Source organism: Scyliorhinus canicula, chromosome 7, assembly GCF_902713615.1.
Source record: "Scyliorhinus canicula chromosome 7, sScyCan1.1, whole genome shotgun sequence".
Classification (NCBI taxonomy): domain Eukaryota; kingdom Metazoa; phylum Chordata; class Chondrichthyes; order Carcharhiniformes; family Scyliorhinidae; genus Scyliorhinus; species Scyliorhinus canicula.
The window spans coordinates 108,335,654-108,362,171 of record NC_052152.1 but is presented as its reverse complement, the minus strand read 5'-3'; the positions used below and the strand labels follow the sequence as shown (position 1 = coordinate 108,362,171).

At 46.3% G+C, this 26,518-nt stretch overlaps 2 protein-coding genes across 2 annotated transcripts in view; one reads left to right on the top strand and one right to left on the bottom strand.

Annotated features, from left to right (window-relative positions):
* Positions 1–26,518, top strand: part of rb1 (retinoblastoma 1) — a 477,115-nt gene that overhangs the window by 298,451 nt on the left and 152,146 nt on the right. The gene's annotated exons all lie outside the window — the stretch shown is intronic.
* On the bottom strand, positions 11,008–13,141 carry LOC119969261 (lysophosphatidic acid receptor 6-like). Its single transcript, XM_038802635.1, has one exon. The coding sequence runs from the start codon at positions 12,594–12,596 to the stop codon at positions 11,577–11,579; it is 1,020 nt and encodes a 339-aa protein (XP_038658563.1). The 5' UTR covers positions 12,597–13,141; the 3' UTR covers positions 11,008–11,576.

Sequence of the window (26,518 nt, the reverse complement as noted above, 5' to 3'; positions counted from 1 at the left end):
GGTCTGACAAATTGAAAGTTTGAGCCTGAAAGTTGAATTGCCAATACTGGATATGTGAAATCATGATTTCCACCCTTCACCCTGAGCAAACATTTCATATGTTGAAGTGTGTTCAAAAACAACTTTTCTTTTACATCACTGCACCATAAACATTATGAACTACTGTATTGTATGCTTTGAACATTTACTTTTGTCAAGTAGGACAGTGAGCCATGATTTTGCCAGCATTTGACTAACATTAAAATTAGTTAGGGACAAAAACAAACAACTTGAACAGCAATGTATGTAAATTGGAAATTTCCTGCAACTTAGGAGACCACTTGTAATATTTTGAAAATAAGTTTAGAGTACCCAATTATTTTTTTTCCAATTAAGGGGCAATTTAGCAGGCCAATCCACCGAATTTGCATATCTTTGGGTTGTGGAGGTGAAACCCATGCAGACTTGGAGAGAATGTTCAAATTCCACACAGACAGTGGATCGAACCCGGGTCTTCAGTGCTGTAAGCAGCCGTGCTAGCCACTGTGCTGCCCGACCACTTCTTGCAATAAAATGTTGTCAAGAAATTATGGTGAAATTTGCTTAGTGTATCTTCTTTTTAAGAACATTATATATATTGCATGCAACATTACGTTCACTTTCTTAGCTAACTGAATTCTATATCAAGCAACTAACAGTATTGCTGCTATAGTAGGTGCATCCTTCCTCTTTTTTTTGCTGAGCAATTTGGTTTAATAAATGCAGGAAGCCAGAGAGGTTTACTTCCTCATGTACTGAAGACAAGAAAATTTTAGTAGGACTTTCTTGTGGAACTCTGCAGTAAAGCTATATTTATTCTCCCCCCCCCCACACACACACACACACCACTACACACACCCAACCTCTGAATTGAGTTCTCAGCCATGGTGAGGTTAGTTAGATGCAGAGACCTGGGGTGGGATTTACCGACTGTTCACGCCAGCGGGAAATTCAGATCCCATGCCGGGTTTCCTGACAACAAGAGGTGCAGTCAATGGGAAATCCCATTGTCAGCGGTGGGACCGGTAAATCCCGCTGGAGGGCTGCCTCCACTGCCAAAAAACAGGGCGGGGTGGTCGGTAAAAGCCACCCCTGGTTTTCTTTTTCAACTTGGGTACCTGAGATTTCACCAATGACAATTGACAAATTCTTGGTAATTTGGTAAAAGAGTTAGTGGAGACATTAAACTTCTTTTGTGCAATGTGATATGATCTGGAATGCATTCTTTGAAAGGGTGGTGGAAACAGATTCAATCCTAACTTTCAAAAGGGATTTGCATAAATACTTGAAAAGGGACAAAATGTGCAGAATTATGGGGGAGCATTGATTAGGAGAACCGTTTAGGATAACTATTTCAAAGGGCCAACACAGACACAAATAGGATGAATGGTCTCCTTTTGTGCTGTAACTCTGCTCTATGAATTGAGCATCTAATGTTTCTGCTTGAATTTATTTCATTTAGTTTAATTTGCCTCAGTCTGTTCCTGATAGTTAAGATTTCTGCTGCTTCTGCTTACAGCAGTCATCTAATTAACAAGTTCCTTACTTGCTGGCCAGATTATATAACTATTCTGCAGTATAATATAATTCTGAATGCTGTTTCAGGACTGCATTGTCAGCATATATTTGTACTCACTGGTGCCAGAATACTAGGATTTATTGAGAACTGATGATTGTCACACCCGGCCTGCATGGTCTAATACTGTTTCTTGTTCTTGTTCTTTCTTCCACCATGAAATGGTCAGAACCACAGCCTCAGATTTTAACCCAATCCTTATTTGCCAAATCTCTTCCATTTATCCTGGAAGTTGGAATCAGCAATATTGGAACAATGGTAAATGAGCATTACTGTAATTGAGTACTGTAATACATATCACTGCATCTCAGTACATACCAGTTGTAAGGAAATTTTACACCTCTTTGATGTATACAACATGTACACTACAACCTGGCAGAGCTAAAAGCTGTTGACCCAGATACACACATTACAATATTAAATATCAGCTTGGCTCAATTATTGATGAACTGTTCTTGTGCCTCAAGATTGTGGATTGACTCTGTAAAGTAGGCCACTCGGCCCATCGAGTCTGCTCCGCCATTCAACGGGATTATGGCTTATTTGATACAATCCTCAACTTCACATTCCCACCCTATCCCCTTAACCCTTGATTCCCTTACTGATAAAAATCTGTCTTATCTGAGCCTGGAACATACTTAACAACTCAGCCTCTACAGCTCTCTGAGGTAAAGAATTCCACAGATTCTCTGCAGTCTGAGAGAAGAAATTCCTCCTCAGCTCTATGTTAAATGGCCCCATACTCTTTGATTATGCATTCTGGTCCTCGACTCTCCCATAAGAGGAAACATCCTCCCAGCATCTACCCTGTCAAGCTCCTGAGAATTCTATATGTCTCAATAAACCCATTCCAGAACCTCAGCACTTAATCTGGAACGGTCTTTGGGGCACAGTATGGAGGGCATGCTGCACTGTCACAGTTGCCGTTTTTTTCAGATGAAATGTTAAATTGCAGCCCTGTCTGTTTGGGCAGACATGAAACACCTTGTTACACTTGGAGAAGTAATCTGGCTTGCACAGGAACAGGTTCCGTTTACTCTATGCAGTGCCTCACTCCATACTCCCCAATTGATCTCCCCTTCCCATTTCTCCTTGATCTTCACCATCCGCTCGCCTATCTGCCCCCCCCAGCCACTTGTATATATCCACAATTCTTCCCTCCCCTTCCACATCTGGTATCAGCAGTCGCCCCAGCAGGGTGTATCCCAGCAACCTAGGGAACCCCTTCCAGGCCTTGCACGCAAAGTCCCTAACCTGCATATACCTGAACTTACTCCCTCTCGGCAGCTCTACCATCTCCCTTAGCTCCTCCAGACTGGCGAACCCTTCCTCCAAATACAGCCCCACTTCCCTCCACCTCCTGTATACACTATCCACCTTCCCAGCTCAAACCCATGATTCTCGCACAGCAACGTTAACAACAACATCCCTTCCATGATGCTGTAATGAAGTCAGGAGCTGAGTGACCCTGGCAGAAACCAAACCGAATGCCAGCGAGTAGGTTATTGCCATGAGATAGCACTATCAGTGAGACCCCGCCTGTGCCTGAGGAGGAAATGTGATCCTTAGGCCGGGCACAGTAGCACAGTGGTTAGCTGTTGCTTCACAGTACCAGGGTTCCAGGTTTAATTTCCACTTGGGTCATTGTCTGTGTGGAGTCTGCATGTTCGCCCAGTGTCTGCGTGGATTTCCTCTGGGTGTTCCGGTTTCCTCCCACAAGTCCCGAAAGGTTAAGTAATTTGGACATTCTGAATTCTCCTCCTGTGTACCCAACAGGCGCCGAAATGTGGCGACTAGGGGATTTTCACAGTAACTTCATTGCAATGTTAATGTAAGCCTATTTGTGACAAAAATAAAGATTATTATGATACACCATCACTTTATTTATGATCGAGAGTACACTGATCGAGCAGTAATTTACCGGGTTGGATTTGTCCTGCTTTTTGTGGATAAGACATTCCTGGGCAGTTTTCTACATTGCCGGGGAAATTCCAGTGCTGTAACTGGACTTGAACAGCTTGGCTAAGGGTGCAGCCAGTTCTGGACCACAAGTCTTTAGTGCTATTGCTGGAATGTTGTCAGGGCTCATAGCCGTTGCAGTATCCAGCGCCTTTAGCCATTTCTTGATATCACGTGGTGTCAATCGAACTGGCTGAAGACTGGCATCTGTGATGCTAGGAACCTCAGGAGGAGGTCGAGATGGATCATCCACTCATCACTTCTGGCTAAAGATTATTATAAATGCTTCAGCCTTCGCTTTTGCTCTGATGTTTTGAACTTTCCCGTCATTGAGGATGGTGTATTTGTGAAGCTTCCTTCTCCTGTTTTTTTAAAAATGTATTTTATCACCAACATACATCAAAACAGGTTACAACACATGAACACCCCGGAAACATACTTTCCAGCAATCAACTGTACAGTCTGTACAAACTTTTCCCCCTTTTTCCACCCACCCCCCTCGCAATGAACAGCCCCTCGAACACGGTCACAAACATCCCCCCACCTTTTCTCAAACCCCTCTGCAAAGCCCCATAAGTCATATTTTACCTTCTCCAGAAGTCGTACAGTTCACCCAACCAAACCGCTACCCACGGTGGCGATGCCGACCGCCACACCAGTAAGATTTGCTGCCGTGCAATCAGAGAGGCGAAGGCCATGCCATCGGCCTCCCTCCTCCATGAGCTCCAGATTCTCAGAAATCCCAAATATTGCCACCAAAGGGTCCGGGTCCACCTCCTCCTCCACTATCCTGGCTAAGACCGCGAACACTCTCGCCCAGAATGTTCCCAATTTTTCACAACCCCAAATCATGTTTGCGTGATTCTCCCCCCCCCCCCCCCCCCCCCCCCCCACACTCATATGCTGTCTCCTGGAAGAACCCACTCATTCTCGCCTGTGTCATATGCACCCTGTACACCACCTTAAACTGTATCAGGCTCATTCTTGCACAGGAGGAGGTTCCGTTTACCCTATGCAATGTCTCATTCCATACTCCCCAATTGATCTCCCCTTCCTATTTCTCCTTGATCTTCACCATCCTGCCCGCCCCCCCCCCCCCCCCCCCCCCCCCCCCCCGCCACTTGTATATATCCACAATTCTTCCCTCCCCTTCCACATGTGGAATCAGCAGTCGCTCCAGCATGGTGTATCCCGGCAACCTAGGGAACCCCTTTCAGACCTTTCACGCAAAGTCCCTAATCTGCAGATACCTGAATTTACTCCCTCTCGGCAACTCTACCCTCTCCCTTAGCTCCTCCAGACAGGCGAACCATTCCTCCAAATACAGATCTCTCACCTTGGTTAGCCCCACTTCCCTCCACCCCCGACTCAAACCCATGGGGCGGGATTCTCTCGGCCGGAGAATCCCCGAGACTGGCACGAATCGCGCCATGCTGCCCCGACACCGGGACGCAATTCTCTGCAGAGTGGAGAATCAGTGCCATTGGCGCCGGCGTGGTTGGCGCGGTGCCGGTTGGGGGCTGCTCTACGGCCCCCCCCCCCCCCCCCCCCCGCCCCGATTCTCAGCCCATGATCGGCTGAGTGGCTGTCGTTAAAAAACCCGAATTCCGCCGGCGCCATTCACACCTGCTCTCAGCCGGCGGGACCTCAGCATTGAAGGGTGCAGGAGTGGCCTGTGGGGGTGGAGGGGCTGTCCGACCCCGGGGGTACCTCTGATGTGGCCTGGCCCGCGATCGGGCCCCACCAATCAGCAGGCTGGCCTCTCTGGCTGGGGGCCTCCTTACTTCCGCACCGGCCCCTGTAGCTCTGCGCCATGTTGCGTTCGGGCCGGCGCGTTGAAGGGAGCCACTGCACATGAGCGCGTTGGCACCGGTGTTACTGCGCATGCGTGGACCCCACGGTGCTCAGTTCACGCCAAGATCAGCAGCTGGAGTGGCATGGATCGCTCCAGTGCTGTGCTGCCCCCCTGTAGGGGCCAAAATTGCTGATCCTGAGGCCGTGTTGACCCCGTCGAGAAACGGGACGGCGTTTCCGACGGCGTCAGCACTTAACCTGAGGATCACAGAACCCCGCCCATGATTCTCACACAGCGGCATTAACACCGACATCCCTTCCACCCTAAAATGCCTCCTCAACTGATTCCATATCTTCACCGAGGTCTGCACAACTGGGCTGACCGAATACCTGCTTGGAGCCATTGGCAACGCTGCCATCACCATAGCCCTCAAACTAGACCCCTTACAAGATTCCTCCTCCATCCTAATCCACTCTACCCCTTCTCTGTCCCACCAGCTCCACACCTTATCCACATTCGGGGGGGGGGGGGTAGATCCTTCCATTTTGCGTTTAGGCTGGGGAGGTCGGGGAGAGGTTGTTTCAGTGGCCTCAGAGATCGGGATGCCATCAATCACTCGCTACAGTGGGGAGTTCCAGTGAGCAGAGCTCCCACTGTAAATAAACGGGGTTATGTGTGGCCTCAGCTGCGCATTCCCCGTCAGGTCCCCCGCCCCCCTCCCCCCCACGCCCCCCCCACTCCCCTCCACCCCACGCCCCCCCACTCCCCTCCACCCCACGCCCCCCCACTCCCCTCCACCCCACCCCCCCATCCCCACCCCACCCCCCCATCCCCACCCCCCCATCCCCACCCCACCCCCCCATCCCCCCCCCACCCCCCCATCCCCACCCCCCGCCCCCCCACCCCACCCCCCCAACCCCTCCCCCCAACCCCTCCCCCCTCCCCCCAACCCTCCCCCCCTCCCCCAACCCCTCCCCCCCCTCCCCCAACCCCCCCTCCCCCAACCCCTCCCCCCCTCCCCCAACCCCTCCCCCCCTCCCCCCAACCCCTCCCCCCCACCCCTCCCCCAACCCCTCCCCCCCTCCCCCAACCCCTCCCCCCTCCCCCAACCCTCCCCCCCTCCCCCCAACCCCCCCCCCCCAACCCCTCCCCCCCCTCCCCCCAACCCCTCCCCCCAACCCCTCCCCCCACCCCTCCCCCCCAACCCCTCCCCCCAACCCCTCCCCCCAACCCCTCCCCCCAACCCCTCCCCCCCAACCCTCCCCCCAACCCCTCCACCCCTCCCCCCCTCCCCCCCCCTCCCCCCCAACCCCTCCCCCCCCCTCCCCCCCAACCCCTCCCCCCCCCCAACCCCTCCCCCCCCCAACCCCTCCCCCCAACCCCTCCCCCCCCCCCAACCCCTCCCCCCCCTCCCCCCCAACCCCTCCCCCCCCACCCCTCCCCCCCCTCCCCCTCCCCCCCCCCCAACCCCTCCCCTCCCCCCCAAACCCCTCCCCCCCCCACATTATTAAAGGAAGATCACCGAGAGAACTATAGCTGTTAGCTAAGTTTTTAAAAAAGGCACCGCCTATAGCTGAGGAGAGAGAAAATCGCAGGAAATCTAGATAGGACTTGCTGTTCACACATGACGATTTATACCCTGTAATTATTTTTGGCAGTCACTTTGAAACATTCTTGTGGATGCCTAGGGGAAACGAATTATTAGATTTTTGATGGACAATAGATATCAACGGTTACAGAATTAGAGCAAGTACTCTGCGTAGATGGAGTTAAGGTACAGATCAGATATGATCTAACTGAATGGCAGAGTAGGCTCAAGAGGCTGAATAGCGTATTGTGTCCCTATACCTACAGATTTAAAGTATCACCGTTCCTAGTCCTGAATGTGCCCATCATACTTTTCTCATGGACTGCGTCTCTCGCATTACCAATAGGAAATTACATTTTCAGAAGACTTTTGGAAAGTCAAAGTGTAGGTATTACCACAATGTCATTGCGATTGTCAAGCAGAAAAATACATTTTCAAAAGGTTTTTGGAAACTGAAAGTGTGGATTTACCACAATGTCACTAATGTGGCGACTAGGGGCTTTTCACAGTAACTTCATCTGAAGCCTACGTGTGACAATAAGCGATTTTCATTTCATTTTCATTCAGATTGTGTGTTGGTCTTTGTGGGAGTACACCGCCAATCTCAAACCATTACTATTTTTGCAAGATGTACGTTATGTGCCAGGTATGCTATTGTAATGAAAGCTGAGTATATTGTGGGGTTAGGTACGTTTTGGCGCAGCCATTTGGGCGCGGCCGTTGTGGCGCGGCCGTTTTGGCGCCGGCTGTTTTGGCGCCGGACGATTTGGCGCCAAAATAACATTTCTTTATTTGTGAATTAGGTGAGTTGGCTGCTGGTGCGGGTGCGTTGAGTTGGGTGCTGGTGCATTCTATCACCATCTTTTTATATATTTTTTAACTAAACCAATTCGCATACCCATATGATGGCTGAGGCAGTATCAACAAAACGTGGTATAGAAAAATTTGTTCAAAACGGATTCCTTTACGTCTTTGACAAAACAAGCAAAGGTGACAGCGAAGTGAAATTTTGGCGTTGTGAGCAAAAAAACCGGTGCAAAGCACGTCTCCATACTAAAGATGCAAACGTGGTGAGGCAGCTGAACAGCCATTCGCATGATGCTTCTGCTACACAAGTAGAGGTTGCACTCGTGAAAACTAAAATAAAAAAGAGAGCACAGGAAACCCTTGAGGCACCGACTGTAGTTGTTAATGAATGTTTGACAGACATATCCCAAGCTAGTCTACCAGCCATTCCTAATATATCTGCTTTGAGGAGAATGATAAGCAGAAAGCGTAATTATGTATTGAACCAATCCAAGTGATTTACAACAATTGATTGTGCCAGAATGCTACAGGATATATGTCCCTCAACCAGGAGTGGAAGAAAATGTTTTACTTTGTGATAGCGGACCAGGTCACGACCGGATATTAATCTTCGGAAGACAGAGCTGGCTACAGCACTTATTGACATCTGATATGTGGTTTGCAGATGGCACATTCAGTATTGCTCCCAGCCTCTTTTCTCAGATATATGTAATTATGGTAAAAAAAACAAGGAGGAGTTACTCCTACGGTTTATGCTCTTTATGCTCAAAATATGCAAAAACATCTAGCTAGTATGGGGTTCCGTAGTTTGTATACCACTGATCCAGATTTCGCGTTAAAAGCTAAAATGATTATTGCCATTGCCTTTGTACCTTTGAACAAAATCGATGAATATCTGGATGCTTTAGCGACCCAACTGCCGCAAGAACCAAGATTTACTCAACTGGTTTGAAGATACATATGTTGGTCGCCTGAACAGACGAGGAAATGGTAGACGAACACCTTTATTTCGCCCTGAGATTTGGAACTTTTATCAGAGAACATTAAACGGGGAAGACCGCACAAACAATAATGCAGAGGCAGCCCACCGTCGATTGAAATATGAACTTGGCATGCATCATCCCACCATATGGAAACTAATTGATGGCCTGCGTAAAGTACAGAAAGGTAGAGATGCATATTATGAAAGGCTACTAGCTGGCCATGAACCGCCACAAAAACTAAAAAAGTATAGAGATGCAGATAAAAGAATACATGAAACTGCTCTTAAATTTGAAAACATGGATGCTATCGAGTACTTGAGGAGCCTTGCTCATAATTACCAAATGAACTAAACTAAAGGTTTTTTAACTTTAGTTTTTAACGAAATGAACTAATTTAAAGTTTTTAACTAAATGAACTAATTTAAGGTTTTTAATTTACAATAAAGATAAAAGAATACATGAAAGTGTTCTTAAATTTGAAAATTTGAGTACTTGAGGAGCCTTGCTCATAATCACCAAATGAACTAAACTAAATGAACTAATTTAAGGTTTTTAAATTTACTTGCAACAATTTGCAACAAGTTACTAGCCACAAAAACTAAAAGAATTTCTGTCGTCTGCGCCCAAACGGCCGCGCCAAATTGGCTGCGCCCAATTGTCCCATGGCGCCCAAACGGCTGCGTCCAAACGGCCGCGCCAAAACGGCCGCGCCCAATTGTCCCATCCCCTATATTGTGTACAGTGGTGAATTTAGCTTTGCCTATCTTCATGTTTGTTTCTTTTGAGTCTTAACTGAGCCAATATTTACTCCCATTATAAAGGCCATCTTCTTACAACTCTGGAACAGGACGGTCTCTGCCCCTGCCTCAATCCATCCACTGCCAAAATGGTCTTTTGGCTGGCATCTAATCCTTCACCTTCTGGAAACTTTAGCTCATCCAAATTCTAACGTGCTTTTCCATCAATCATGTGCTTGCTGACCTATGTTGGCTTGTGGTTTCCAAATGCCTCCTCATTGTTCAGGACCCTCAATAACCTCATCTTTCACCCCTTTACAACCTTCCCTGACTTACAACACTCCCAATTCTGTGTTCTTCAAATTCTTTAAAAAAAATAAACTTTAGAATACCCAATTCATTTTTTTTCCTAATTAAGGGGCAATTTAACACGGCCAATCCACCTACCCCTGCACATCTTTGGGTTGTGGGGGCGAAACCCACACAAACATGAGGAGAATGTGAAAACTCCACACGGATATTGACCCAGAGCCGGGATCAAACCTGGGAACTCGGCGCCATGAGGCAGCATTGCTAACCACTGCGCCACCGTGCTGCCTCCGCGTTCTTCCAATTCTGACCCTCCTCCTTTCGCCCCACAACATTGACATCTGTGCCTTCAGCCATCTAGGCCCCAAATTCATTCCCTAAATTCCTGTCTCCTTCTTCAAAATCTTTTTCCAGACCAAATATAATTTCAGAAAAATATATTTTTAAAAGTAGTTTCTTGTAACATGGCACTTGTTTCTAAATATTAAATTAATTAAATTATTTCAGGTCATAAGTATAAATTAAGGTTAAGCTTTCTTTTTTCTGAAATTACTTCATCAGATTAATCTTACTTGCCTGAAACACAAATTGGAATTATAACGAGGCATTGGCCTGTAGATTATGAAAGCGAAAACATTGTCTTCTCTGCACAAATCCCTATTTAGTTTTAGTAGTGCTCTTAAAAGTGTTTATTTCAGTTAGTATTGCATGATGTCAGTCTGTGCAAGTCAACGTATTTTCATGTTACTGGTTTTATTACTTGGTGACAAAAGTGCTACAATTGCTTTGCTCTATCCATCTGCCCGGGGAAGTGTGTCAGCTGGTTGCATTGTCACCGATGTGTTAGTTTGGGAAAATCTCTACAAATTTCAGGTATAAATTAATAGAAAATATGCTTTGACCTGCACAATTCTTCTAAATGGAAATTTACTTTTGACCTGCTTAGAAGCATCTCTAATTAGCTTAATTTTTAAAGACAGACAGATGTTTCAGAAAATAAAATAGGATATCTTCCTCAATTGTACAGTACCCATCACAAAAAGATAAATGTGAAAGTCAAGCAAGCTGATTTATCTCGCCTCATTCGAGTCATTTACAGAATGATATTCTATGATTTCTTCCACATTTGAATTCATATTGCTTATACTTCGGTTAGCTTGATGAAAAGGTAATATCATTGTTACAGTGCCCCGACTAATTTCATTATAAATGTTCATAAGTACACACAACCAAGATGTCAGAATGTTAGATTTATTTTGTAAATACAAATGTTTAAAAATATAATGTTCTTTCTAAACAATTAATGTATATTTCCATTTATAGAGATTAAAAAAATAAACCCCTTTAGTTGAAGCAGTGCCTTGGATCAAAAGTGTGTGTGGCTATTGATGTGTCTCGTACCTCTGACAAATCCATTACATTGATATAACTGCTGTTCATAATCACCCGCTCTTTACTGCATTAATGAAATTTGGATGAATTAGGAAAACTAAAGAATACTTTAATTGGATAAGCTATATGAATGAAACAGGAACTTTCGCTTTCTCCTGCCCCCCTCCCCCACCCATGTTGTGCGATTTCCCTCCAGGATATTAGTTTTCAATCCTTTGCTACATTCAGAACCATTAGCTACACCCCACTGACAGGGGCGATAATTACTGCTCAAGATTTCAAGTGCACAAGGTCATATATTTGCACAGAAGCCTTATCCTGGTTTGCATAATAATAAAAACATGTTTACGAGATCTCGACATTTATAATTTGTTTCAAAGTTCATTCGGTAACAGAAATAGCCATAGAGATTTTAAACAGTCGACTCTGAATTGAGCATTTTGGATGTTAGTAGCTGCAGATTTTTGGTGGGGAAGCTTTGGTGCAAAGCCTCGGAAAAGTCCGAGTCAAGTCTCAGTGACTTAGACTTTCTCTTGATGGAATTCTGAAAGGTTTCTGAAGTGAAGTAATAGACAATTGGGTCAAAGCAGCAGTTGGAGACGGCAAAGCACAAAGTGATGGGGTACATTGTTTTAACTATAGTTACCACAGAGCAGTTCCCCACCTGCCCAGTCCTCACCAGTGAGTACATCACCAAGGTTACATTATAGGGTACAAAGCAGCAGATAAAAGTGAGGAAATGGACCACAATCATGCGGAGGATTTTCTTCTTGTTGAACTTGCTGCGGGAAAGGGTAATGGGCTGTTTTAAAGTTTTTAGCACCATTGAAAAACAGAAGAGGTTCAGCAGCAGAGGGATGAAGAAGCCCACGATTTCGATAAATATGACTATCTTCGACAGGAAGGTTTTCCAGGTGTGGCTGGAAAAGTTTTCGAAGCAGGTTTTGGTCTGATTAGCTGTGTCCTTCGTCGTTTGTAAGAAGGTTGCCGGCACACTTCCGGTGAGCACCGTCACCCACACGGCCACACACACAATGATAGCCTTTTTTTTCGTTCTAAGCATTCTTGATCGAAAAGGGTGGACGATGGCCAGGAATCGATCCACGCTGATGCAGGTCAGGAAGAGGATACTCCCATACATGTTGGTGAGAAACAGTGTTCCTGAAACGTTGCACAACAAATTCCCAAATGGCCAGTCTCTGTTCACATAATAGAAAATCCGAAAGGGCAGCGTTAAGACAAACAGCAAGTCTGACACGGCAAGATTGGTCATGTAGGTTATCGTTTCGTTTCGAAGTTTTAAGGAACACCTCAAAACGTACAGGGCCACGCTATTTGATCCGAGGCCGACGATAAACACCACGCTGTAGACACCGGTGTACAGTCTGTATTTAAAGGAGTCGTCAGGGGTACACGTAGCGTTTGAGGCCATGGTGAGCACTATTCCTGCTAACGTCACGATCCCTATTCGATCACCGTTAAGATTGTATCCCTGTGTTAGGTTTAAGGTAACACTGCATATTGGCAAAAAAGTGGTGTGAAATGGCTTATTTTGCTGGATCTTTATTGTAGGGAGTGGACACTCGGCTATTCATTCAACATTGACTTCGTTTGCGTGCCAGCTAACCCTATTTCTGCTGATGAGTAAGCTTGTTTTAAAACTGTTTGCACAAGAACATTGATCTAACTGACCCGGATTATGCGATTGCACAATAGGTATTCCCTTCTTGATAATCAGAATTCTGGTCATGTAGAACAAAGATAAATCTTGCTTTTCAAAGTTCCTTAATACGTACGTTAAGATCGTTGCTCAGTATCTTGTAAAAATATGAAACTAAAGCTGGTAAAAATCGTGTTCCAGTTTCCTCAGTCCGGAATAAAGGTCCTTAAGCAATGAGCTTGAAGCAGTCACACCTCTGCTGGTTGTTAAACAGGCTTTTCAACTCCCCACAATTCGGATTACACCTCAACTTTGTGAAAATGTTCTTAGCTGGGTTTCCTCCCAGATGCAAATATCATTGGTTGAACAGAACGTATTAAGCATGCAAATAAGATGATGTCATAGGAAGATGGTTGGAATTGGACAAAGAAAAATGGGCTCAACCCATTTTATTTGCTGTGTTTTGTAAAGTGCTCAGGGCTTGTAAATACTTGACACAGAATTCTTAATCGATAACTATTTAAGTGTTGAAGATTTTTTCTACTAAGTAGTCAGATTTGATGCGATCATCTCAATTAGGGCATGGGCAGCCTGCATTTGTACATCAGCTTTACAATAATACATCCTGAATGTACAGCTAGCTGGCTGTTCTCATTTTTAATTTAAAGTCTTTTGTGATTGTTACTCTTGAAGGACAGACATATATGTATCCCCTGAGGACAGACATATATGTATCCCCTCTGGTGTACACTTTTTAAAATCACTTTTACATTGTTGCTTTATATCTAGATTACATTTTAATGTTTTGTACCTGAAGCTGCAATATTTATGAAAATGTTTAAATTGCATTAGGCTGGAAACTGTGAATAGCTTTATTCTGTTCCATGTTTTCACATCTGATTAAGAAGTATATACATTATTTCTGTACAATTTGAATTTTATTTTCTCACATTATTTTGATATACAAATATTTTATGAGGTTTAATAAATCCAAATTGTGACATCACAAATATATCACACATGGCAATACATAAAGAAAAGAATTTATATGATGCTTTTCACAACTAGCAGATGTCTCAGTGCTTTGCAGCCAATAAAAACATTTTTTGAAGTGTACTCACTGCCGTAAAGTAGGAGCACAACTAATTTGTGCTCATATAAATAAATGATATTTTGTCACAAGTTGGCTTACATTAACACTGCAATGAGGGCAGCACGGTGGCACAGTGGGTTAGCCCTGCAGCCTCACGGCGCCGAGGTCCCAGGTTCGATCCCGGCTCTGGGTCACTCTCCGTGTGGAGTTTGCACATTCTCCCCGCTTGCATGGGTTTCGCCCCCACAACCCAAAAATGTGCAGGGTAGGTGGATTGGCCACTATTGCTCCTTAATTGGAAAAAATTAATTGGGTACTCTAAATGTTAAATAAAACACTGCAATGAAGTTACTGTGAAAAGCCCTGAGTCGCCACTTTCCAGCGCCTGTTCGGGTACGTGGAGGGAGAATTCAGAATGTCCAATTCATCTAACAACACATCTTTCAGGACTTGTGGGTGGAAAACGGAGCACCTGGAGGATACCCATGCAGACACAGGAGGAACGTGCAGACTCCACACAGACAGTGACGCAAGCCGGGATTCGAACCTGGGACCCTGATGTTGTGAAGCAACAGTGCTAACCACTGTGCTATCATGCCACCCTAAAACCCCAACAAACAGCAATGTGAAAAGTGATTTGATAGTACAGAACTTGAGTATGGCTGAAAAATGATACTTCGTCAAAGCTCTTCATCTTTCACTCATCAGGACAATCAAAAGAATACCAGTGTCAGGGTAAACAACAACTTTCTACGGTATGAGAAGAGATTGCTGATTGGTTGGCAAGTGGAGAGGCGGCGTTTTAAAAATATATTTTTATTAAAAACATTTTCCAATATAACATCAGAATCATTTTCATTTGACAATTACAATATTCCACCCCCCCCCCCCCCACTCCCTAAAACCAAACCCTAATAGAGCAACAATCACATGGACCCATCCTCCCTAACATCTGACCAGCTCCCTGAAGTAGGAAATGAACGGCTGCCACCTCATGTAGAACCTTCTCAATGTATGTTTGATTTTTTTCATTTTAAATGAACTCCATCAGTTCACTTAACCATGTCGAGGCACTGGGTGGGACCGAAGACTTCCATCCAAACAGAACTCGCCTTCGGGCTATTTGTGAGGCGAAGACAAGGACATCTGCCTTCACCCCCGTTTGCAGCTCCGGTAAACCTGAAATCCCAAAGATAGCCACAAAAAGGCAAGTTTCTAACTCAACCCTAAGAATTCCTAACATAGTGCTGAAGAAGGAGACGCAAAAGAATCACAGACTAGTGTTACAGACGTGGCGGTTGTGGCAAGGCCCAAACAACATAGCAGGCTATAAAGCGAAGCCGAGTGGTATTTCCAGCAGCAGTGCACCCCTCCCCGATGAACTCAATGCATTTATGCTCGGTTCGAGCAGGTAACCAACAATCCGCTGTCGAGTGCCCCAGCAGCCCATAACTCACCCATACCCACCATCACAGTTTCCAAAGTCAAGCTTTCCGGCTTTCCTGAAAGTGAACTCTCGGAAGGCGACAGGTCTGGACAGGATCACTGGCCGTGTGTCAGAGCCTGTGCGGACCAGCTGGCTGATGTGTTCGCGGATACCTTTAGCCTGTTTCTACTCCGTTGCGAGGTCCCTACCTGCTTCAAGAAAACCACCATCATACCATGGGACAGCACGGTAGCACAGTGGTTAGCATTGTGGCTTCACAGCGCCAGGGTCCCAGGTTTGATTCCCTGCTGGGTCACTGTCTGTGTGGAGTCTGCACATTCTCCCCTTGTCTGCGTGGGTTTCCTCCGGGTGCTCCGGTTTCCTCCTACAGTCCAAAGATGTGCAGGTTAGGTGGATTGGCCATGTTAAATTGCCCTTAGTATCCAAAAAGGTTAGGAGGGTATTTGGGGGTTCAGGTGGCGAGGAGCTAGGGGGCCTTGCATAAGCTTAACCTCACAAGGCTGGTGGAGCAAATGGAGGAGGAGTTTAAGAGGTGGGACATGTTGCCACTGTCTCTGGCGGGTAGGGTGCAGTCAGTCACGATGACGGTGCTCCCGAGGTTTCTGTTCCTGTTCCAGTGCCTCCCCATCCTTATCCCGAAGGCCTTTTTCAGACGGGTTAACAGGAGCATTACGGGATTTGTGTGGGCGCACGGGACCCCGAGGGTGAGAAGGGTGTTTCTGGAGCGGGGCAGGGAAAGGGGGGGGGGCTGGCGCTGCCCAATCTCTGTGGGTATTATTGGGCTGCCAACGCAGCGATGGTGCGTAAGAGGATAATGGACGGGGAGGGGGCAGCATGGAAGAGGATGGAGATGGCATCCTGTGGGCACGAGCCTGGGAGCGCTGGTAACGGCGCCGCTGCCGCTCCCTCCAACGAGGTATACCACGAGCCCGGTGGTGGCAGCTACCATCAAGATTTGGGGCCAATGGAGGCGGCACAGGGGGGAGGTGGGGGCCTCGATAGGATCCCCGATACGGGGGAACCACTGGTTTGTTCCGGGGAGAATTGATGGCGGGTTCCTGAGTTGGCACAGGGCAGGTGTCAGGAGGCTGGGGGACCTGTTCATAGATGGGAAGTTCGCGAGCCTGGGTGAGCTGGAAGGGAAGTTTGGGCTCCCTCCGGGGAACACCTTTAGGTACATGCAAGTAAGGGCGTTTGTCAGGCGGCAGGTGGTGGGGTTCCCTCTGCTGCCGCCGCGTGGGGTTCAGGACAGGGTGCTCTCGGGGGTGTGGGTTGGAGAGGGGAGGATCTTGGAAGGGTACCAGGTGATGCAGGAGGTAGACGAGGCCTCGGTGGAGGAGCTGAAAGGTAAATGGAGGAGGAGCTGGGTGAGGAGATTGAGAAGGGGACGTGGGCGGATGCCCTGGAAAGGGTGAACTCCTCCTCTTCATGTGCGAGACTTAGCCTCATACAGTTTAAGGTGCTGCATAGGGCTCATATGACCGGGACAAGGATGAGTCGGTTTTTTGGGAGTGAGGACAGGTGTGTTAGGTGCTCTGGGGGCCCAGCAAACCATGTCCATATGTTCTGGGCATGCCCAGCGCTGGGGGAGTTTTGGAAGGGTGTAGCAAGGACGGTATCGAGGGTGGTAGGATCCAGGGTCAATCCAGGCTGGGGACTCGCAATATTTGGGGTTGCAGTGGAGCCGGGAGTGCAGGAGGCGAAAGAGGCCAGTGTCTGGCCTTTGCGTCCCTAGTAGCCCGGCGGAGGATTCTTCTTCAGTGGAAGGATGCGAGGCCCCCAAGCGTGGAGGCCTGGGTCAACGATATGGCAGGGTTTATTAAATTGGAGAGGGTGAAATTTGCCCAGGGGGGTCAGTGCAGGGGTTTTTCAGGAGATGGCAACCATTCCTAGATCTCCTGGCAGAACGGTAAAATCAAAAGGTCAGCAGCAGCAGCAATCCGGGGGGGGGGGGGGGGGGGGGGGGGTTCTTTGTTTTTGTTTTGGGTTGAATCTTCGCTAACGCCGGGTGTTTATTTATTATTTCTCTTTTGTATATATGGGGGGGTTTGTTCTTTTTGTTCTTTGAATTTTCTGTTACTGTTTTCTTTTTTGTGAAAATGTGAAAATTTGAATAAAAATTATTTTTAAAAAAAGGTTAGATGGGGTTATTGGGGCAAGGGGATAGGGTTGAAGTGAGGGCTTAAGTGGGTCGGTGCAGACTCGATGGGCCGAATGGCCTCCTTCTGCGCTGTATGTTCTATGTCTATACTGGTACCAAATTAAGAACCAGGCAACATGCCTCAATGTCAACCGTCCGGTGGCCCTGACTTCAGTCGTAATGAAGTGTCTCGAGAGGTTGGTCGTGAAGCGCATCACCTCCATGCTCCCAGAACGCCTTGATCCACTGTAATTCGCATACTACCGCAACTGGTCCACAGCAGTTGCCATCTCCCTGGCCCTATCCTCATCCCTAGAGCAGTGTTTTTCAAACTTTATTTCCGGGGACACATTTTTCCAAACCGGCCGACCTTCACGACCCACGCCGGCTGACCTTCGCGACCCATGTCGGCCGACCTACGCGACGCACGCTGGCCGACCTTGGCGACCTACGCCGGCCGCACTTCGCGACCCACGCCGGCCGACCTACGTGACCAACGCCAGCCGACCTTCGCGACCCATGCAGGCCGAACTTTGCGGCCCACGCCGGCCGACCTTCGTGGCCCACGCCGGCCAACCTGCGCGACCCACTATTTTCTCTTGCCTTCTTTGTTGCTGACAAAAATGGAGGAAATGGTTTTGGGTCCCTTGGCCCCAATGGTCCCTTTGTCCCTTTGGTTCCTTTGACCAGATAATTACCTGCAAATGCTCGCATTCAAAGCATTATCTTGCATATTTGACTTTGTCTATATATATGTTTCTGGAACCTACCTCTTCATTCACCTGAGGAAGGACCAGTGCTCTGAAAGCTAGTGATTTGAAACAAACCTGTTGGACTTTAACCTGGTGTTGTAAGACTTCTTATTAAACTGAATGAGGCTGAGCTTCGTGCCCAAGTAAAGGGATTTGACTCTGTGTAGAGCCTCACTCCACACACACACCACACCTCTACCCCTCCCCCGGCATAGCTTCTCCAACTGCCACTTGACCTCATCCCATTCCATCAACACAAGCCAACTATAAATGTCCGACATCTTCCTTTCCCCTACATTAACCACAGAAAGAACCCTATCCATCAGCGAGGGTGTAAAATTCTCCACTGTCTGCTCCCCCCATCTGCCCCATGAAGGCCAAACATACCTTGGCACGCCAAAGACCTCACAGCCGTTGGCCTCAATCTATCCAATTGAGGATGCACTGCACCATTATAAAGTCCCCTGCCAGGATTAGCTGGTGCGAGTCCCAATCGGGGACGTGTGTATTAATATATGTGGTTTCTTAGTACACGTAAATGTGGCACACTGTGGGCTCAACTGACAATCTTAAATTGGTTGTCAGCATAAGTTTTAGCATATTGAGGATTAACATATTGCAAATGTTGTCCAATTGCAGTATCACATCTAATGTTGGGCACTGCGTTTTGAGTTTTGCAAGCACGGGCTGGTGGGTAAGGTCTGTACCTTCCACATTGCACACAACAGCAAGGACATGCTGTTTGATATGATCCAACAGTCTTTGGGACTTAGAGTCTACATACCTAGCATCACACTTGCATTGGAATTCATATACTGCATTACTTATTGATGTGATAAGCAGAATGTCTTTTGGCTTGACGGCAGCATCCTGTTAGTGGCAGATAGCACCCACATTGCTACTACATAGCAGCGGCATGAAACAACTGGCTTCACCTGTTGGTCATATTTTTGAAATGCCTTATCCTTCTCAGATAATCTAAGGTAGACTGGGCACTTTTCAGGGGAAAAAGGGATGGCATTAGGCCCGTTCATGGGTTTGTGCGATTTACGTGTGAAATGCTTCCACAAAATGTATTTTTTCAGCAATATTGAAACAGTAATGATGGTCACCAGGTAATCCTTTTTGTGATGTTGTTTGCGGAATAAATATTGGCCAAGTCACAGGGTATGAGATTATTTTATATTCAACCAAGCAGGCAGATGGGGCCTTAGTTTAGCCTGTCATCTGCCAGTGCTGATTGCATAGTTTTGGATGCGTTCAGGATTGTGCACAGTGGAACACCACTCCGGTGTTTACGCCGGCGTCAACACTTGTCTGGGATTTCGGAGAATCCCGCCCCATAAGTTTGCCTTGGTTCCAAATATGACGCCAGACTTGTGAATGGCTTGGTATAGTACGAGGGAAAGAGATGGAGTTGGTGGCTGAGGAATGGAGTTTGACTTGGAACTGATTTAATGGAAGAAATTTCTACTTATTGATTCTGGATGTCAGGCAAACAATGTGACAAATCAGAGACAGTGGAGGGGTTGTGAGAGGTGGTTGTGAGGTAGAGTTGGGTGACATCAACATAAGTACAGAACCCAATGTGTTGAGATAGTGCCATGAGGCAGCATATAGATGACAGAAGGATTTTCAGTAAGAGGGGCTAAAAGGAGCGAGCTAAGGGTAAATCCTTGGGGAAGCTTCAGAGATAGCAGATGTGGTCAGGGTGATTCTTTGGCTGTGATTTGATGGCAAAGAATAGACCCAGGGATTGGCAATTTCACCCAGCTAGACTACAAAGGCATTTGTGAATGTAAGAAATTGGTATAGATAGTATTTTATATCTGTTGCAGTAAAAATTTTAAAAGTCTGAGTTAAGGGGCGAAATTCTCCGAAGACCTGCGTGACGCCCATATCCGGCGGGCAAAAGCGGTGCGGATGACTCCGGCGTCGGGGACTTCTTTTAAGCCGTTAATCTCCATTCCCGAAAGGGCCAGCAGCGGACTGACGCGATACGCGTCAGTTTCACCCGCTGCGTAAGTGGCGCGTTGAGAGAGAGAGAGGGGACGGGTACCGGCGTTGGGAGGGGAGGGGAGGAGGGAGGAGGGAGGAGGAGGGAGGGGAGGAGGGAAGAGGAGGGGGAGGAGGAGGGGGTGGGAGGAGGAAGAGGGGGTGGGAGGAGGAGGGGGTGGGAGGAGGAGGGGGGAGGAGGGAGGAGGAGGAGGGGGAGGAGGAGGGGAGGAGGGGAGGAGGAGGAGGGGGAGGAGGAGGGGGAGGAGGAGGGGAAGGAGGAGGAGGGGGGGAGGAGGAGGAGGGGGAGGAGGAGGGGGGGAGGGAAGACCCCCCCTCAACGCCGCAACCCCCCCTCTCAACGCCGCAACCCCCCCTCTCAATGCCGCAACCCCCCCTCAACGCTGCAACCCCTCCTCTTAACGCCGCAACCCCCCCTCTCAACGCCGCAACCCCCCCTCTCAACGCCGCAACCCCCCCTCTCAACGCCGCAACCTCCCCTCTCAACGCCGCAACCCCCCCCTCTCAACGCCGCAACCCCCCCCTCTCAACGCCGCAACCCCCCCCTCTCAACGCCGCAACCCCCCTCCCTCTCAACGCCGCAACCCCCCCCCTCTCAACGCCGCAACCCCCCTCCCTCTCAACGCCGCAACCCCCCCCCCCCTCAACGCCGCAACCCCCCCCCCCCCCCCCTCAACGCCGCAACCCCCCCTCTCTCTCTCTCTCTCGACGCCGGTACCCGTCCCCGCTCTCTCAACGCCACAACCCCCCCCTCCTCTCAACGCCGCAACCCCCCCCTCTCAATGCCACAACCCCCCCCCCCAATCCACCCACCCCCCCCCCCAATTCACCCCTCTCCAACGCCGCTACCCCCGCACTCGATGTAGGTTACTGAACGGCGTCAACCATCATCAATGGTTGACGCCGTTATAAACCTACTGTGATTTTCGCTGACGTGACCCGTGGCCACGTCGGCGGGACTTCGGCCCATCCGGGCCGGAGATTTGTTGACATTAAAAATCAAATGACATCCTGCCGGCGCCAGCTGTTCTCAGAGGCTGTCGGCGGGATTTGCACAACGTCGGTTTTTGGCCGCTCGGAAAATTCAAAAGCCGGCGGGAGCGGGAATAACACCGCCGCCGGCCGATTCTCCGACCCTGCGTGGGGTCGGAGAATTTCGCCCAAGGTATGCATTTATTGAGGGAATATTATTTTTTTTAATTTATTTTTTTAAATATAAATTTAGATTACCCAATTATTTTTTCCAATTAAGGGGCAATTTAGCATGGCCAATCCACCTACTCTGCACATTTTTAGGTTGTGGGGGCGAAACCCACGCAGGCACGGGGAGAATGTGCAAACTCCACACGGACAGTGACCCAGAGCCGGGATCGAACCTGGGACCTCAGCGCCGTGAGGCGGTTGTGCTAACCACTAGGCCACCGTGCTGCCTGAGGGAATATTATTAAAGAATCTAGGTTAAGAGGACGGCACGTGGTGCAGTGGTTAGCACTGGAACTGCGGCGCAAAGGACCCGGGTTCCAATCCCGGCACTGGGTCACTGTCAGTGTGGAGTTTGCACATTCTCCCCATGTCTGTGTGGGTTTCACCCCCACAACCCAAAGATGTGCAGGTTAGGTGGATTGGCCATGCTAAGTTGCCCCTCAATTGAAAAAAAATAATTGGGTACTCTAAAAGAAAATAAAAAATTAAGACTGTATGCCCGCAAAAGCTGCAATTAAGAGATCGTAAACATGAGGTCATGATTTATTCTAACCATTTACTTTTTTACCTATAGAGGGCCTAATGGATCATTGTTAGGATTGCTGGAGATCCCCGAGCATGTAGATAATTTATAAGGGATTATATTTTGTCCTAGCTAAACAGGTGGTGGAATATCCCAGTGGAATACAGATGATGTAACTAATGGAAGGAGCCAGGTCTGTCTATAATTTTGCAGTCTGATATTAGATTTTAAGTTGAACATCAGCTTTGCCAAATGCTGTCAGGTTGAGCTACTGATAAGACAGAAGGATTTTCAGATTGCTCTTGAAATATTCCCTCTCCAAAAAGTCTCTACATAGATAAGCAAATAAACCTGTTCTGTTAACTTTATTTATAACGGCATTTGAACTGTATGGGGCTGCTTGATTGGAATATTTAAAGTGAAGGGTAAGATGTAAATTTGGGGTTTTCCTTGCGTTTAAAACTGTTTAACTGATAATTGTAAAGCTAATTTCTTTGATGTTAATGTGATTAATTCTGTGCTGAAATTAAAGTTTGTTTTAACATAAAAGATATCTATTGGTCAGATTCATCAGTCCTGGGGTGAAGATCCTTTCGTTACAGTTTTACAAATAAAAAAAATGTTTGGGATTCTAACAAATGTTTGGGTCTGTCCAGGATCTTAACAATTCGAGGAGGATGGTGTGGCCAACCATGTCAAAGGCTACAGGCACAGTTATAAGCATTAGTTTACATTTTTCACTGTTACATAGGTTAAAATTTGTGGCTTAGCTAAAGGACTGTTTTAGTTCCATGACAGGGACGGAAACTTGGTTCAACAGGTTAAAACATGGAATTGTGGAAATGATGGGCACATATTTGGGAGCCCTCGGAACATTAATGATCTTGGAGACAAAAGGGAGGTTGGAGATAGGGCCGTAGTTTGCAAAGATTTAATTAAGTGTTAAGTGTTTAATTTTTAAGGGGGCGACAATGGTGGATTTAACTGGGAGGGGGACAATATCTGATGTTACAATTCCAGTTGATGTTATAATTGGGCAGGAAGATCCCAGAATGGAACTCTGGCTCAAAAGACCGTAACTTTTACTTTTTTAAACAAATTATGGCGGAACAGAGTCATAGAACCACTAATTAGTTTTAATAACAAAAAATAAAAGTGGATTAAACATGGAAAGGTAGGTTATAATACAATACTCCATTACTCTCACCTTAGCCTAACAATGACACACATGTTTTAGGATTAACATGGATTACAAAGCACATCTTAAAATACAATAGTCTCATTAACACACAAAGTCCCTTTTAAGCATGCAAGATGACTGGTTGAATACATACTCCATTCTGAAAAGTTAGTGTCTGTGGTTTTCTTCTCAGAATCTCCCAGATGATCATCACATGAGAGTTTCGAAATGCCACTCCCAAAAACACATGTTAAAATCTTCTTTCATAAATATGCTTTCCCTTGGAGGTTTGCATTCCAAACTCCAGTCCAGGTTTTACAAATTACACTTTCAAACAAAGCTGCAAATCCACTTTTACCAGAGAATCCAGTCCTGGATTTCACACCAACCCTTTTAAATCCCTTTAGGATTTCTTTGTCTTCACTGCTCATAATTGCTTTAACTCCCGACTTCCAGATTGTATTAAAATGACATCAAACGCTTCATCTCCCTGTGAAGTCTGCTGTACCATTTTAAATCTAGCTACTGCGATTATCTCTTTAACTCAGAACACTTTGTTTACTCCTTGTTGAATTCTTCTGAACAATACCTTGGCCGTTGTTCTCTTAACTTCAGGTGTCTTAAACCTTCTTTCGGTCCCAGTTCCGTGGTTATCTGAATTGCAACTTATACTTTAGGAAGCCTGCCCCTTTGCAGCTTCCGTCCTTGCCATTCTTTCTTCTGGTAGAGTTGAAAAATGTTCACTCCCAGAGATCATGAGTCCAACTGCTCTCAAATTAGCTAAATTAAAACTTAAAACCTTTTTACCTTGCAACGTCCTCCAATTCCTACATTTTATGCCTTTTATTTATTGTTTCATACCGTATTCCTATTTATTGTTTCATTCCGTATTCAGCACAATAAAAACCCAGTTGTAACTTAACTAACTCCCACACATACAAAATACCTTTGTCCAGCATGAATCTACAGGCTTAACCCTTCCATGCACAGAAACATTAAATTAAACACACTTAAAGCTATTTCTTATTTCTGATGTTAACCAATACAAATATACATACCTTAAAACCAACTTCATTTTCCTAACACGGAAGAGAGGGAACCATTAACAATATAACCTAACATGAGGGCCAAGAGAGGAAGTTAGGCTGTTAGTAGGAATGTGGGAGAGCAACAGTTCCGAAACTGGGTTCTATTGGGAGCTTCTGTTGAAGATTTGAAAAAGAAACCTGTCCTTGCAGCTTGTCCAATCAAAGACGGGTTTCATCCTGCGTTGGCTACTGATAGGTGCATTAATCAGCTTATCAACAGCAAATGTACTGAGAAACCAGCCTCTGATTGGACGAGCCAGAAAAAGCAGCAAAGTAAGCATTAAATGTTCGAGGAAGCAGCCAAGTCTCTCCTAACCCATTCCTATCAATTATTATGAATTTCTATTTACTGTGGTAACCAGTTCACAAAATCCAAACGTTTTGCTCAGCAGGACAAGCAGCATCTGTGGAGTGAGAAACAATGTTTTTGATTTATCTCATCGACCTGAAACATCAATTCTGTTCCTCTCTACAAATGCTGTCAGATCTGCTGCATATTTCCAGCATTTTCTGCTTTCTGTCACGTTCCAGTGTCTGCAGTGTTTTGCTCTTCGCCCAAATTTTAGATGCATCGTTTTCTTGTGCTAAAAGAATAAAATTGCAAATCAGAACACCAACGAAATGATAAACCTGTGCCCAGCCCATATTGTATTGCAAGTTTTCCATAGCTCATCTGTAGATGGTTAACCAATGCATTCTCACCCAACTTCCATATGTGGGATTCCATAATGCATTTACCATCAAGTAACAATTGTAATAAAAATAAATTTCAACTCAAACACACAAACAAAATGCTTCAGACTTGAAGCTGTCTGTGACTTAACATAAGAACTAGGAGCAGGAGTAGGCCATCTGGCCCCTCGAGCCTGCTCCGCCATTCAATGAGATCATGGCTGATCTTTTGTGGACTCGGCTCCACTTTCCGGCCCGAACACCATAACCCTTAATCCCTTTATTCTTCAAAAAACTATCTATCTTTACCTTAAAAACATTTAATGAAGGAGCCTCAACTGCTTCACTGGGCAAGGAATTCCATAGATTCACAACCCTTTGGGTGAAGAAGTTCCTCCTAAACTCAGTCCTAAATCTACTTCCCCTTATTTTGAGGCTATGTCCCCTAGTTCTGCTTTCACCCGCCAGTAGAAACAACCTGCCCGCATCTATCCTACCTATTCCCTTCATAATTTTAAATGTTTCTATAAGATCCCCCCTCATCCTTCTAAATTCCAACGAGTACAGTCCCAGTCTACTCAACCTCTCCTCATAATCCAACCCCTTCAGCTCTGGGATTAACCTAGTGCTAACCTTTCTTTAGTATCTCTTATGTAGCACACCACATCCTGGGCTCTGTGAAACTGTGGTTGAACAGTGTGGTGTGTACTTTCCATGTTCAGGCTTTCTATGTAGTATCAATTTTGCCGTAATTATTATTTGCTGAAACTCATCCCTGAACAACACTCAAGTTTAGCACTTAGATTCTTTCTGCTTTTGGTAACATGCTGTGCACAAAGTACTGGCCATGTTTCCTTATTGAAACAACAAGGGGTGCAGTTCAAAATTCCAATTGGCAGAGATGCACTTCAGGATGTCTAAGAAAATGTAAGAGATCAAACGCGCTTCCTAAAACCTGTTACAGATGGAAAATTGAAAAGAATGCCGTGGACTTAAAATGTAGGCAGCTACTCCATTGACAACATTTTTAAACAAAATGCATCGGATTGCCCTTTTTTCTTTTTTATGATATTATCCAGAGTTGATATTGCACCATATAATGTATATTTAAAACTGGCCTGGTTTGGGCTGTTCACTGCGTTTGCCTTATCTGCAACGTGGCTTTATAAACATTGTTTCTCCTGAAAAAGTGTAAGCAGTCCAGCGTGTAGAAAAAGCTTCCAAGCACCCAACGATACATCTATATGTCCACTTAGCCTTTTTTCAGAATTGTGGAAGTGGCTACAAACTTGCTTTGAAAAGACGTTAGCTTAAATAAGTAATTTTATTTATTTTTTAAGGGAATGTGGGTGTCACAGGCTAGGCGAACACTTGTTACTCATCCCTAATTGTCCTTGACTTAAATTAACTTTTAAGATGTTAGAAATTATAACAGACGGTGTACATTAGAAACAGTTGTGGAGCGGTTATATGATCACACATTTAAAATATTCCTTAACTTCCTGATTTCTGTCACCATCCATAATAATAACCTTTTATTGTCACAAGTAGGCTTACATTAACACTGAAATCTAAATCTA

Excerpts from the sequence above, each read along its gene's own strand:
- LOC119969261 (XM_038802635.1), bottom strand. The coding sequence starts at position 12,596 with ATGGCCTCAAACGCTACGTGTACCCCTGACGACTCCTTTAAATACAGA.